Source organism: Thamnophis sirtalis, unplaced genomic scaffold (genome assembly GCF_051295495.1).
Source record: "Thamnophis sirtalis isolate CommonGarterSnake01/CBP01778 unplaced genomic scaffold, rThaSir2_p1.2 scaffold_7, whole genome shotgun sequence".
Taxonomy (NCBI): Eukaryota; Metazoa; Chordata; class Lepidosauria; order Squamata; family Natricidae; genus Thamnophis; species Thamnophis sirtalis.
The window spans coordinates 96869331-96882908 of NW_028261387.1; the positions used below are offsets into that span (position 1 = coordinate 96869331).

The window sequence follows — 13578 nt, forward strand, 5'->3', positions numbered from 1 at the left end:
TGTGGGTTAAGCTGCAGTTCCCTGTTGGATTATTTATGAAGAAATAATCTGGTGGAAACCCAAAAATTGCTTCAATTCAATCGCCAGATGAAACCCATTGTGTGAAAACAGGGACAGTGAGAAGATCTTGGAGCAGAATGTGGGTCAAATGACTTCAATTCCCCCGCCCCTCCCATTCCCCTGCTCTCCCGGGCAGAGCAAGCGGCATAGGACTCATGGCTCCCATCTTCCAAGCCCTCTTGAAGGACTGGCTCCTCCCGGAGACGTTTGCCCACTCATGGAGGTAGCCCCCTGGAGACCCCCAGCAAGGTTGGCCCAGGCTGACCACCCCCATTTTCCTTAGTCCCCGATATGGCTGATCTTCAGGGCATCTTCACCCAGCAGGCTCAGCCTGGGCCTCGATTCAACTAATGTTTGGGGTGGTGCCTGTCATCTGCTCGGCTACAAGAAATTCCAGGCGGGACTCATGGGGAGGAGACTTCAGAGCAGTGTTTCTCAACCTTAGCAACTTGAAGATGTCTGGACTTCAACTCCCAGAATTCCCCAGCCAGCGAATGCTGGCTGGGGAATTCTGGGAGTTGAAGTCCGGACATCTTCAAGTTGCCAAGGTTGAGAAACACTGCTTCAGAGTCTTCTCTGTGGTTGATGTGGTGGCTGGAGGGGAGTGCAAACCCCGTGTCCTTTGGGGCATCTTTCTGGGGTTGGACTGGCTGGTCAACAGTGGGAGGGATTCTCTCTCTCTCTTCCTTTTCATGAGGGGGGGTTCACCCTACCTGCTCTTCTCCAATCCTCTGGGTCTCCCGAGGGAAGGCTGGGAGCTCCACCAGTTCCCTCAGCATTCTAGGATACACAGGTAGTCCTCTACTTATGACCACAGTTGACCCCCAACGTTTCTGTTGCCCAGTGAGACCTTTGTTAAGTGAGCTTTGCTACTTTCTTATCACAGTGAAGTGAACCAATGGTCAAGCCTCTGAACGTGGGATCACGTGGCCATGGGGATGTTACAACAGTCATAAGTGTGAAAAACATAAGTCATTTTTCCCAGTGCAGCTGTAACTTTGAACGGCCACCAAATGGTGTAAATCAAGGACTCTCTGTATTTCAACAGAGCCAAAGGCTGGGAGGGTCCTTTTACTGCATCTTTGCCGACTGGGACCCTCCCCTGTTTTGTTGATTCCCAGCCTATGCTACCCAGCCCTCTTCACCCCCCCTCCCCAATTCCCTCTGGATGTAACGATGGGGGCGGAAGAAGAGTTGAGTCCCTCTGATTTCTCCATTTGGGGTAAGCAGCGAGGGCACCCCTCCCCCTTCTGCCTCCCTCTTGGCCCCCCTCTGCTTCCCCAGGCCATTAAGGGATTATTTTTAAACAATGCTTCACTTTTATTATAAGGTGTTATCGCTGTTAGCCTGAAGTGTTAAATTGTACTTTCCTCTGTTCTTACTGTATTTATGACATGTTATGGCCTCACGAGGGTTATGTTTCATCTCCTGAAAGTAATGGACGGCCATAAGGTTAGGAAGTCTCCCGTTTTGATAGACACTCACTTAATTGGGTGGGTGGGGGAGATCAATCACCGCTTTGTCTGGGGCCTCAGCCTCTCATTAATTGGCTGAGTATGTTTTTTATTTTTATTTTTAAACATAAAAGACAACATAAAAAAAATTCTCATCCATTACATACATGAGTATGTTTTAATCCTGGTTTATTTTGCAAAATTGTAGACAATTTCTTGGAAAAGTTTTGAAAATAGAGGAAAAATAGAAACACCTGATGTTATGCCTAAATTTCAGACAGAACATAGAACATGAGAGCTGGAAGGGACCTTGGAGGTCTTCTAGTCCAACCCCCTGCACAAGCAGGAGACCCCAATTCCATTTCAGACAAACGCCTGTCTGGTCTCTCCTTAAAAAACGTCCAAGGATGGAGCAGCCACAACCTCTGGAGGGGAGCTGTTCAGAGTAACATAAGGGACTTTGGAGGTCTTCTTCTAGCCCACCCCCCACTCAAACAGGAGACCCTATACCAGGTGGCATTTAGTATTTATACTCCCCCAATAACCAGGTTAATTAGGGGGGAAAGACTTGTTTATTTTATTTGTGTAAAGCTTTTATAATTAGGACCAGACCCAGTGCAGGAGGAGGTGTTGTCATCCAAATTGGAGAAGTGACCCCGGGTAAATCGTGGGTCGCCTGAAGTGAGCCACTCGTAGAAAGGCCTCTGTGGAACGTGGCCTGTGGGAGTGGCAGTTGCTGTCAGAGCAAAGCCGGAGTCCCCTTCCTGTCCCTGGAGCTCATGGGAAAGCGTGGGAATTGGGGGAGGGCCAGTCTGAGCTCCCCCCACCAGCCCTATGGCACTTCCACCCTTCCTCTTTGCCAAGACACCAGGCAGGCTGAGAGAGGGGCACAGCGGGCACGGCCTTGCCACAGGGCAGGGAGGCGATGGGCCGGCAGTAAAGCCAAGCGGCTGCCAGGGCCCAGGAGGAAGCCAGCATTTAATTACAGCCCTCTGGGAGTAATAAGGGTTTGCCATGATTGGCGCTGGGATGCCAGGGCAGAGCCCAGGCTGCTTCTCTTCCTCGCTTGGCCAGTCTTGCTCAAATGGGGCCAAGGCTGACTGGCTCCCAGGCTCAGTCCAGACACCCCCCTGACACACACACACCCCATGGGTGGGCCAGGACAGGAGGGTGGCCGAGCTGGAGGCTCAGCCATTCTCTTCACCAGCCTGGGGCTCCTGGCATCCGGCGAAGGCAAGTGGGGACTGTGGTTGGCTGGTAGGCAGCTCCTTCAGGCAGCCCCTTTCAAGCAGGAGGTGGCTGGCGCTGTACGTCTGCACAGACACATGGTTCCAGTCAGGGCAGCTGCGAATGTGCGGGGACCAGCTGGTGACAGAAGAAGGGCTGGGCCAAGGGCATTACCTCTTCAGCCCCCCCCCCCCTCCTTGTCCTGTGCCTCAGTCTTGGCATTGGAAGCAGGGGACTCTGAATTGCTTCCAGAGGGGCCTCTGCCTGTGGCCCCAGGGCCTCTGCTTCCTTTGGCCCAAGGAGAGCCCAGCCCCTCCAGAGATGCCTTTGGGGCCTCCTCCAGGCCTCCTCCAGGCCCCACTCCAGGATCAATTCAGTAGGAGCAGATGGGGGACACGGTTGGCCTCCTGGCAGTTTCCTTGTAGCCCCCCCCCCCCCACTTGCCGGGAGAGAAGCTCGGGCCCTCGTCTCGCTCAAAGTTTGGCTTGGGCCAGGAGGGGGAGCAAAGCAGGCAGGCGGGCAGCTCCATCCACTGCCAAAGCGCCCCCTGCGCAGGCAAGGGGTGGGCCTAGTGGTCACTTGCTCTGCATGCTAGGAGAACAGCATTCTTGGGGGGGGGGTCCTGGAGAGGTGCCTCCTCCACCAAACCGGTGTGTAGTTCGCAGGTGGGGGAGGGGGCTTACCTGCCAGCTCCTGCCTTGCACCATTCCTGCCTGCTGGGGTGACCCAGAGACGGCAAGGAGCGTCTGAATGCCCAGAGGGACGAAGGGGTAGAATTGGTCCCCAGCTCTCTTCCCCCAAATTCCACTCCACTGTCTGGGGGGGGGGTGAAGGAGGGGAGGGGAGGAGCAGGCGGCCCCAGACGAGACTGCATCAGCGCAGGCGGATTGCGGGGGAGCGCCGCAGTGCCAGCCCCCAGATGCCCTAATTCTTCTGCCGCTGGCTCAGAGCTGCGCTGCCCTCGGAGGTGCTGCGTGGCTTCGTGGACGCTCCTCGCCCCTCCTCGGCCGGCTCGCTTGCACTGCTGCGCCCCCGATCTGCGCCCCCTCCCCAACCCACGGAGAGATGTCTCCTGAATGCACGATGAAGTGAAGGGGCTGAGCGGCGGCGGTGACAGCAGCAGCGGCGGCGGCGGCGGCGGAGGGGACGGCTCTGCTCTGCACTGCAGCGGAGCACGCGGAGAAGCCTCCGGACCGGCAGCCGGCAGCCGGGGCGAGCCGAGCTGCGCCATGCTCAACAACCTGACGGACGGCGAGGACGGCGAGGGGGGGGCGAGCCAAGGTAAGAGCGCCCGGGCAGCCCGGATCTGCGCCCCGCTCGCCTCGCCCGCGCGGGCCATGTGCGGCGGCGGCGGCGGCTGGAGCGGAGCCGGAGGGCGGCGCGGCTATTTTTATCGGCGGAGCGCTGGCGGCCGCGCGGCCTCTGCCGCTGTCCAGGGTGCTGGAATGCGGCCGCCGTCCAGGCTGGCATCCTCCGAGCTCGTGCCGCCCGCCCGCCCGCCCGCCGGGAAATGGTGGCAACTGGCGAGGGATACATTTTGGCGAGGGAGCGGCGGGGACTGGGCTGCCCCGAAGCCCCCTTGCCCCTGCCAGGGCGGCTGGGCAGGCGCCGCTATGGACCCCGGCTCCGCGCGAAGCCCCCGTGGCCCTCTGGAAGGCGCCGCCCCCGCTGCGGATGCGCCGGGCGCTTTTCGCTCCCTGGCGCTCAACTTCCGCGCTGGGCGAGCTGCTGGGGGTCGCTTCTGCGCCACGGAGGGACCCCCCCCATCTCTCCGGCCCAGAATGCGGCGCTCCTTCTCCCGCGGCCTTTGAGCCTGCGCTGCCGGGCATTGGCGGGCGGGCTGCCCTCTCCCTGCCTTCAGGGACGGATCCTTTGCTGCAGACCCAGCGCAGCGCCAGTTGAGCTGCGCTGTCCAGAAGCAAAACATTTGAACCCGGCCCCCTGCTGCGGCTCCCACCTCCCCCCCCCCCCCCCCGCTGCCCTGGCAATGGCATCCACGGGAGAAGGGCAGCCAATTGTGCAGCTGCCCTCTGGATGGCTGGGATTTGGACGACTGCCCCCTGCCCGGTGCCAGCCCAGATGAGCAGAGAAAAAGGCCAGGGCGCTGGGGATCCTGGGCCCTGCGTGTCTACAGGGAATGTGTGGGATGGCATGAGCCAAGGCAGATGCCATCTCCAACCGCCCCCCCCTTTCCCCCTGCAGTTGGGAAGAGGGTTGGTGGGGCTGTTCTGCCCTCCCTCGTGGAGCCTCCCCCCTTGCAGAGGGGAAGGGGCTGCTGGCCACGGACCTGGGGAGGAAGCGCTGCAGGAGCCTCGTGGGGGGGGCGAGAGTGAGCGTTGCGCAGAACCGTCTCCTTGCCTTGCTCCCTCCCATCTCTTCCTCAGACTCAACCAGCCCCCCAGGTCCTGCTGAGATGGGGCTGGTCTGCCCAGCTGGTGTCTTGCTGCCCCCTGGCTTTGCCTGGCTAGACGTGGTGGAAGAGTATTTGGGCAGCCCTGGGGAAAGGGCTCCGCAGCCGAGGTTCAGCTCTCCTCGGTGGCATTTGGCAAGGGACGTCCTGGAACTGGCAGTTCTCTGAGCAAAGGGTGGGGGTGCATTTCTCCAGACCCCACAGCCACAGGAGAGGGAAGTCCAAGGGCAGATGTATTCGGCATGGGTCACAGGTCCCCCTCCCCCCTTGGGAGGAGCATATTCTGGGGAACTGAGGTGCGGGGTTTTCTTCTGCAGAAGTCTTTGCCATCCCAAAAGTCTGCCCAGCATCGTTTGCCAGGAGGGCCCCGGGGTGCTTGGTCCAACTGAGCAGCAGGACTGACTGGGTCCCCATACAGGATCCCCCCTACCCAAAGCTCCTCGGAGCCTCCCTGAGGGCCACCTGTGGGAACCCACGTTCCCAGTCTGGGGTTGCCATGAAGCAGGGAAAGGGAATAAAGCAGTTTAGAGTACTATAATCAGGTTTATTTTAAGACGTCTTTAATTGATCTAAAATATGGGATACAATTACTGGAGAACCGTGTGGAGCTGTGGGGGAAATCTCTGGCTGAATGTAGGTCAGGTGCCTCCAAGATGGAGGCCAGGTGATTGAGGGGGGGGAGATTTCATGGTTCCTCGGACAGGGGATCCCAAAGGGAAGCGGAGGCCTCTGTGCCCTCACCTTCCCCAAAGCTGGAAGCGGAGGGAGCCGCAGGTGTGTTGGAGGCCGAACCACAGCTGGCCCCTTGGCATGGTGGGCCCTGGCAAGACAAGGCCGGGTTGGGGGCAAGAGCTTCCACTGCCGTTTCCGTGTCTTTCCGCCTTGGCACAGTCGCTAGATTAAAGAAGCAGGGTCTGGGGGAGATGGGCACATGGACCGGGTGGGTGAAGGCTGGGAGAGCAGTTTGTGGCCTTGGGGGTTTCTGAGCTGTTAGCACTGCAAGGCTTTAATGGTGGGGGGGGGGAGCTGCAGTTCCACTCATGACGCCGAAGTTTCTGTGACACCCAGGCTGGTGATTTTCATGGCGTGTCTTTTTTTTAATCAAAAGCAATGAACATATAAAACATGACAGATTTGATTGGCAAGTGAAGTGATGACTAAAGGGCCGCCAGGAAGTATAATTCACCCACCCACAAAGCCTGCTGCTCCTCAGAGTGGGGGGTCCTGAAGGGGCTTGACAGGCCGGCTGTCTCCTCCCAGTGCCAGGCAAATGCCTACCAGCGGCGGGACGGCAGCCTGGCATGGAAGGAGCAGCAGCAGCTTCGCTCTGCAGTGCTGGCTCCCTTCGGCGGCCCCAAATCAAGACCCCCAAGCAGGAGCCCTCAGCCCCCTTCCCCACGGCTGCTTCCTGCAGGCCTCTGCCGGGCCCTCCCCACCCTTTCAAGACCAGGGAGCCTTTCTTTCCGGTGGGGGGGGGGATTGCACAGCGACAGCCGGGCTCTGGGCCCAACTCCCTCCAGGGGCCACATGTGACCGTCATCCACAGCCAAGGGAGTCCTTCCCCTTTTGGATTCCCTGACTCCCCTCCATCCGAGGCCCCTGCTCCAGGATGCGATGGGGGAGCCATCTGAGACCAAGCTGGGAGCCTGATCCGTCCTGGGATCTGGGGGTGGGGGAGATCCCTTGCTCCTCTGTTGACACTGCAGGTGCCTGAGCAGGAGGTCGGTGGAAGGAGGGACGTTTGTGGCCCCTTAGTCCAATCCCCCACCCAAGCAGGAGACCCTAAGCCATCCTGGGAAATCTCTTCTTGGAAGCCTCCAGTGATGGAGCCCCCACAACCTTTGGAGGGAAGCCCTTCCCCCCGATTCTTCCCACTGTCAGGAAATCCCTCCTAGTCCCAGGTTGCTTCGGCCCTTGGTTGGTTTTTTGTCCTGCTTTTGGGTGCTTTGGCGAATAGCTTGACTCCCTCTTCTTTGTGGCAACCCCTGAGATATTGGAAGACTTCCATCATGTCTCCCCTAGTCCTTCTTTTCATTAATCTAGACCAGTGTTTCTCAACCTTGGCAACTTGAAGTCCTGGGGACTTCAGCTCCCAGAATTCCCCAGCCAGCTATGCTGGCTGGGGGATTCTGGGAGTTGAAGTCCCCAGGACTTCAAGTTGTCAAGGTTGAGAAACACTGATCTAGACATCCCCAGTTCCTGCAACCGTTCTTCGTATGTTTTAGCCTCCAGCCCCCTAATCATCTTTGTTGCTCTTCTCTGCACTCTTTCCAGAGTCTCAACGTCTCTTTTATATTTTGGTGATCAAAACTGGATGCAGGAGTCCAAGAATGACCACCTCACCAAGGCCTTATAAAGCGGCATTAAGACTTCCCGTGATTCCCTCCCCCTGGGTTGGCCTTTGGGGCAGCTGCGGCCCACTCTTGGCTCCAGAGGCCTCAGCCTCCATCAAGGGGCCAGAGGGGCAGAGGAGGGGGTGCCCTGGGTGGGCTGCCTAGCCAGAGTAGTGATCAGGGAGCAGGCAAGAGCCGGGGGCCTGGCACTTAGGGGGCATGAAGCTGGACAGGGAGAGTGGACAGAGCACTCCGGGGACTCTTACAGCCGATTCCTGGCTGGCCCCTGTGCCTGGGTCAAACGCTGGTCACCTCAGCTGGCCCTGCAGGAGGCTGGGCTATGGAGGGGAGGGGGACCACCCACCCTGGCCTGTATGTGCTCTGAGCAGGAAGACCTGGATCCTTCTGGCTTCCAAGCGGGGCAAGGGAGGGGGAGTCTCTGGTTGGGGGGCCCAGCTGAGCAGCAGGCGTGTTTTGGAGAGGGCGCTGTGGGTCAGTCCTCCTGTGGAGCCAGGAACCTGGCTGGCGGCTGCTCCAGCTATTGACTCTGCCCCCCCTCCCTCCCTCCCGGTGTGGGGATGATTGGATCTTCTTCTTCGCGCTGGGCCCGCTCTCTCTCCTGCCAGCAGCCCATGGGCAGCCTTGCCAGCCACCGCAGAAAATTAAAAGGCCGGTTCTTGTTGAGTGATCCCTGGGGAGGGAGGGAGGGAGGGAGGGAGGGGAACTCTCCCAGAACCTGGAATGAAGAGACGCTCAAGGCTGCAGCTGAGAGATGCCCGGCCTGCTGACTCCGTGCCCCCCCCCGTCTGCCCTGCCTCAGTCTGCTGGAAACCGCCTGCCCATCCCCCACGCCCCTCACAATGGCCCCCAAGGGCCCCATCCATTCCTAGCATGCCAGACACCTGCTGCTCCCCTGGGCCCCTCTGGATCCTGGACCTCCACCCTGGGCATCCGGACCAAGGACCTGATGGGAATGGGGGGGGGGGATATGCCATGGGGCTTCTGGGGAGGGAGAAGGCTGCTCTAGGGAGCCCTGACAGACACAGTGTGTGGGGAAGGAGTCTCCTGCTTCCCCATTGCTGGGCTAGTCTTGGGGGGGGGGCTTTCTCATGCTCAGCCCTTGCAGGACTGTGACCCCCCCCTCACCCAACTGCAATAAGAGGCCTGAATGCTGGGAGGCGGGGGGAGGCTGCTGTGCCCCCTCTGCTGCCAGAGCAGAGCCAGCCCCGGGATCGGCCTTCCTCCGGTCCAGGCGAAGGAGGCTGAGCCCAGAGCGTTGGGGGGGGGGAGCCACAAGAGCAGCCCTGCTGGAGGGAGTGGAAGGGATGACTCAAAGGGGGGGGGGCATTTAAAGAGATGCAAAAAGATCTTGACAGGTTTCAGCAGTGGGGGAGGGGAAAGGAGGGAGGACTGGCAGGTTCTGCATGGGGGGGGCGGAGGGGGGGGCTTGGGAAAGGAAAGCGCAAGGGGGTGTCCGAAGGCCTGACCCACCAGGAGGAGGAGCAGGACTGGCCTCTCTTATTCCAGGAGGCAGGGTCAGAGTTTCCGGCACGTCAGCCCTTCGAGGTAGGCCAGGCTACACCAGGCAAGGGGCTCTGCTCTTTAGACTCCGCGGGCTGCAGCACCCAACTCCTGCCGATGGCTCTGCCCCTCCCCTCCCCAGGGGGGCCACCGGAGCCGCTTCTGCCGGGAATGGAGGGGGGACTGAGGGCGCTTTGGCTCCATTGGCCCTTCCACAGCAGCCGCTTCCTCTGCCTTTTCCCCCAGGAGCCCCAGGGGATTCTGGGAATTGGCACAGCTGGAGAACCCTGCCCCAAAGCTCCAGGTGCCCATGCCAGTTCCCTCCGCCTGCTGGGGGCACGAAGGGCATCCTGTTCTTGCACAACTGCCTCCCTCCAGGGGGGTGAAGTGGGGGGAAGGCCCGTCCACTTCCCCTGGGGCTACCTGGGCAGAGCAGCTCAGGGTGCTCAGGGTGGCCAGAAGCAGATCCACTCTGCTGGGGCCGTGGCACCCAGAGGCCATCCGCTGCCCGTCCCTTTAAGGCTGCGCCAGTCACTGGCAGTGGCCGTCTTGGTGACAGACGATGAGGCAAGGGGGCAGCGCCGAGGCCTCCATGGCAGCCCACCCAGGGCTAATTTGCCGCCTGTGCCACGTCCTGGACGTGTTCTGAATCACAGAATAACAGTCGGAAGGGACCTTGGAGGTCCTCTAGTCCAACCCCCTGTTCGAGCAGGAAGCCCTACATCATTCCGGACAAACTCCCACACAGCGCCTCCCTTAGGACAGGGACCCTCATCGCGCCCTCTGAGCCTGGCAGCTGTGCCAGGGCCCGCTCCAGTGTACGCCTTTCACAGAGTCTCTTCAGGCTGGAGATTTAACTGGGGCAGTTTCCATGCAGTGGCCGGGAGAAGCCTCCTTTGGGGTCTGCTCACAGCAGGGAAGCCCCCAGCGCCCGTCTGTGAGGGGCATCTTGCCTTGCTTGGCTGAGAAAGCTTTGCTGTCCCTCCGTCCCCAATTGCTACACAGGAGAGGAATTTGAGCTGCATGGAGCTCAGGTAAAGGCTCCTGAGGGGGGCTTGAACCCAGGAGGTCCCCTGAGAGACCCCCCCCTCTCACCCCCTCACAGGTGCCTCTTCTGTCCTTTGAAGCCGACCCTTGGCCCCTCCTCTCCCTGGCTGGGCCTGATGGGGCTTTGATTGGCTTCAGAGGTGTGGGGGGATGGCAGTAGCTGGGCCTGGGGGGACACGGGAGAGACGCTGGTCCCCTTGCTTGGAGAAGGGACCCCTGGACCTTGGCTTGGCACGGGAGTCTTGCTAGGGGACACTCACACATTATTACCATTGTTATTATTTCATTTGCAAAATTCATTAGCTGCCCATCTTGCTACACAGTAACTCTGGGGGGGCTTCCAATATTAGAGGATAAACTATAAATTATACTAAGCCAAATACAAGACTATAAAGCAGGCTAAGCCCAAATGCTCCCTACCTGAACACAGGGGGGGGGGCAGGCAATGGAGCAGATTTGGAAGGGCCCCTTGGTCCCTGCTGGACTGGGGGTCCGGATCCCTCCTTGGCTCCGCATCAGAGCCCGGTTCTTTTAAAGCCATGGAGCACGGAATATTCAGGAGCGGGGAAGAGAGCGAGAGAATTAGGAGAGAGAGAAAAAGAATGAGAAAGAGGGAGAAAGAGAGAGAATGAGAATTAGGAGAGAGAGATAGGAGAGAAAGAGAGAGAGCGGAAGAGAGAGAGAGAGAGAGGAGAAAGAGAAACAGAATGAGAATTAGGAGAGAGAGAGAGGAGAGAAAGAGAATGAGAGAGAATTAGGAGAGAAAGAGGAAGAGAGAGAACCAGCACACAGAGAGTCCTTGATTTACAAACAGGATTGTTTTGCAGTTGTTAAGCAAATCACATGGTCATTAAGAGAATCTGGCTTCCCCCATTGATTTTGCTCCCTGGGAAGCCAACTGGACACGGTGGCCACGTGGCCCCAGGACACGGAAGCTGTCACCAGCCCAGGCTGATGGCCAAGGGTGAGGACCGGGCTTCGCTCAGGGCCGCTGCCGCTGCGAAGGGTCACTAAAGAAAGAAGGGGGGCTACGCTGAGGCCTCCCTGCACTCTCTGCCTCCCCCGCCCCCCTCCCCACCTCTTGTAAGTAAGGGGCCCCCACTTCTGCAATCCAGCTGGCAGGGCGGGGCTAGGGGGCTCCTGGGGGCTGCTCTTTGGGGGCGTCCTGTGCTGCGGGGTCTCGGGGACTGTCCAGCGGGGAGCGCCCCCAGCCAACCTGCTTCTCGGGGGGGGGGGCGAAGGAAGGAGCCGAAGCAACCGGTAAAGAAGCAGCAAGGCGGGGGGGGGGCTCCCATCGGAGGGAGCCGGGCCGTCGCTCAAGCCCAGCCGGCCGCTGCACGCCCGCCACTCCCGGCCCGGCCCAGACGCTGCAGCGGCGGAGGGGCTTTCGGGGAGGGGAGGGGGAGGCGGCAGCTGGCGGCTTACATAAGCCTCGTTGGGCGCCGGGCTGGGTTGCCAGGGAAACCGACCCAGGGCCGGGGGGAGCGCGGCCTGTCGGGTTCCGCGCCCCCCGCCCGCCTAGCTGCCTTCCGGCGGGTCCGGCCGGGGCGATGGCCGAGAGGGTGGCCGAGGCGTCGCTTCTTCCTTCGGCGCGTGCTCGGGGCAGCGTGGGGAGGGCGCCCGGTCGGGTGGCTCTCCATTCGCGGGGGACGCCCGGCCCGTGGGCTCCTCCGCGGCTGCCGGAGCGGCGGGCCGACCGAAGTGGGATTGGCGGGCGATCGGGTCTCGCTCTCAGCCGCGCCCGGGAGCGGAGGGGCCTTAGCCGCTCTCCGCCGCGGGGTCACCGGGCGCTTCTGGCCTGGGGAAAACGGGGGAAGCTCTGGGGAGCCCTGGAAGGGGGGATGCAGAGGGGGGGGCTGCCTCTGGTGGTTGCTGGCAAGACACGGGGCAAGGGCTCCTTTCATTGGGGGGGGGCGCTGTCCTGAGGCTGGAGTGGTGTATCTTGGACAGAGGGGTGTTTGTGTGTCTGTGTGTGTTTGTGTGTGTGTGTGTGTACACGTATAGGTGCGTTTTCTGGGTGGTCTCCTTTTCTTCTCTGCAGGGCTGGTCAGGGGTCCTGGCTCCCCAGTCCGCCTCCTGGCAGCTTTCTGAGCCCCTCCGTTGACCTGGGAGGCCGGTTTGGTTCCCAGAAGGCAATGCTGCATTTTCCAGCCGGCTGGAGGGACAGCAAGGATGGGCAACTGATGGGGGGCCCCTGCCCGCCTTGCTCCTCAGCTGCTTGGGCAGTGGTGGAAAGACTCTGGCCGGGGGTGCGCCAGGACGGGGATGAGCTCCTGCACCTGGCCATCCGTGACCCTTCCTGCCTGGGCCTGTGAATGGGGGAGCAGACCCACAACCTTCAAAAAGTGCCACATCAGCCGCTCCAGAGGGAGGTGGTCTTAGGCAGACCTGCTGCTGGTGGCAGCTGCTCCTGCCAGCCTCTTCACCCAGAGCCAATGGTGCCCACCCTGCGGGCTTCCTCCCCTTCAGGGCAAACCGTTTTGGAGGCTGCTGGTGGAGGTGCCCTTGATCCATGTGGAGGTCTTGCCCTGCCCGTTTCCTCCTCCTGGGCATTACCGATGCCAAGCCAGTCGTTCAGGTGTTGCTCTGGGGTCCCTCCGTGACCTCGGGAGTCACAGGCTCCTCTGGGTGGGCAGAGGGGAGCCCCTCAGGCGGCCATTTCCTGGAGAGGGGCCCTTCTTAGTCTGATATCTCCACGGGGGGGGGGGATACCGTAGGATGGCTGCTGGGGTCTCCGGCATCCCAGATGCAGAGAGGTGGCCGGGCGCTGGGGCCCAATTGGCAGGTCCAGCTGCTTCCCCTGGTTGGGCCTCTGTGTGTGAACGCGCTTCCCTTCCCTTCCTTCCTGGGAGCTTCTGGGTCTCCTGTGTGTCTGTCTATGGAGGGCAGATTCAGGACTCTGTGAGCCCAGGCACATGGGTGACGTGAACTGAGTGTTTGTGGCACAATTGCGCCTTTCCTGGAAGCCTTAAAACTACATTGCTTTAAAGTGGCCAGAAATGTTGATCTCAAAACGGAGCCCATTCTGGGAAGGAAGTGAAACTCCTCCTTCAGGCCAGGCGAAGGCTCCGGTTTCCCTCCCTGGTTGTTTCCGGCTCTGTCTGCGGGTGCTGCTCATCTCCATTTCTCGGCCATGGAAGCCAGCGTAGTCTGAAGGCATTTTCCCTGGTCATGTGGCCAGCATGGTCTACACCAAAAGTGCATGGAAAACTGTTTCCTTCCTTCCAAAGGGCTACCTATTTATCTATTCGCATGGTGTGTTTTCAAACTGCCAGGTGGGCAGGAGCTGCGGCAAGTAACGGGCATTCACCCTATCCTGTGGCGCTTGGGTCTTGAACCCCATCTTTCCAGCTGGCCAGCCCAATGTCTTTAACCTCTGGGGTATCATGCCCCCCCCTTGACAGACTGTTGCGGGCCACATAAATGGAACAATCAATCGATCGATTAATTGGTTGGTATTTGAATGGTTGAATGTTGACTCCTAGCAAGCAGAAAGATTGACTTTTCCCTGATGATCTCTCCCAAC

The 13578-nt window shown here is 60.1% G+C and overlaps 1 protein-coding gene across 2 annotated transcripts in view; it reads left to right on the forward strand.

Annotated features, from left to right (window-relative positions):
• The window catches only part of SLC12A5 (solute carrier family 12 member 5), a 65700-nt gene that overhangs the window by 18062 nt on the left and 34060 nt on the right, over positions 1-13578 (forward strand). Inside the window, exon 1 of one of the 2 annotated variants that reach the window (XM_087720716.1) lies at positions 3613-4022. The exons of the other annotated variant lie outside the window; for it this stretch is intronic. Within the exon in view, the coding sequence (XP_087576842.1) occupies positions 3818-4022 (205 nt within the window). The 5' untranslated portion in view covers positions 3613-3817. Of the gene's footprint in view, positions 1-3612; positions 4023-13578 lie in introns of those variants that run through there. 2 annotated transcript variants of the gene reach the window in all.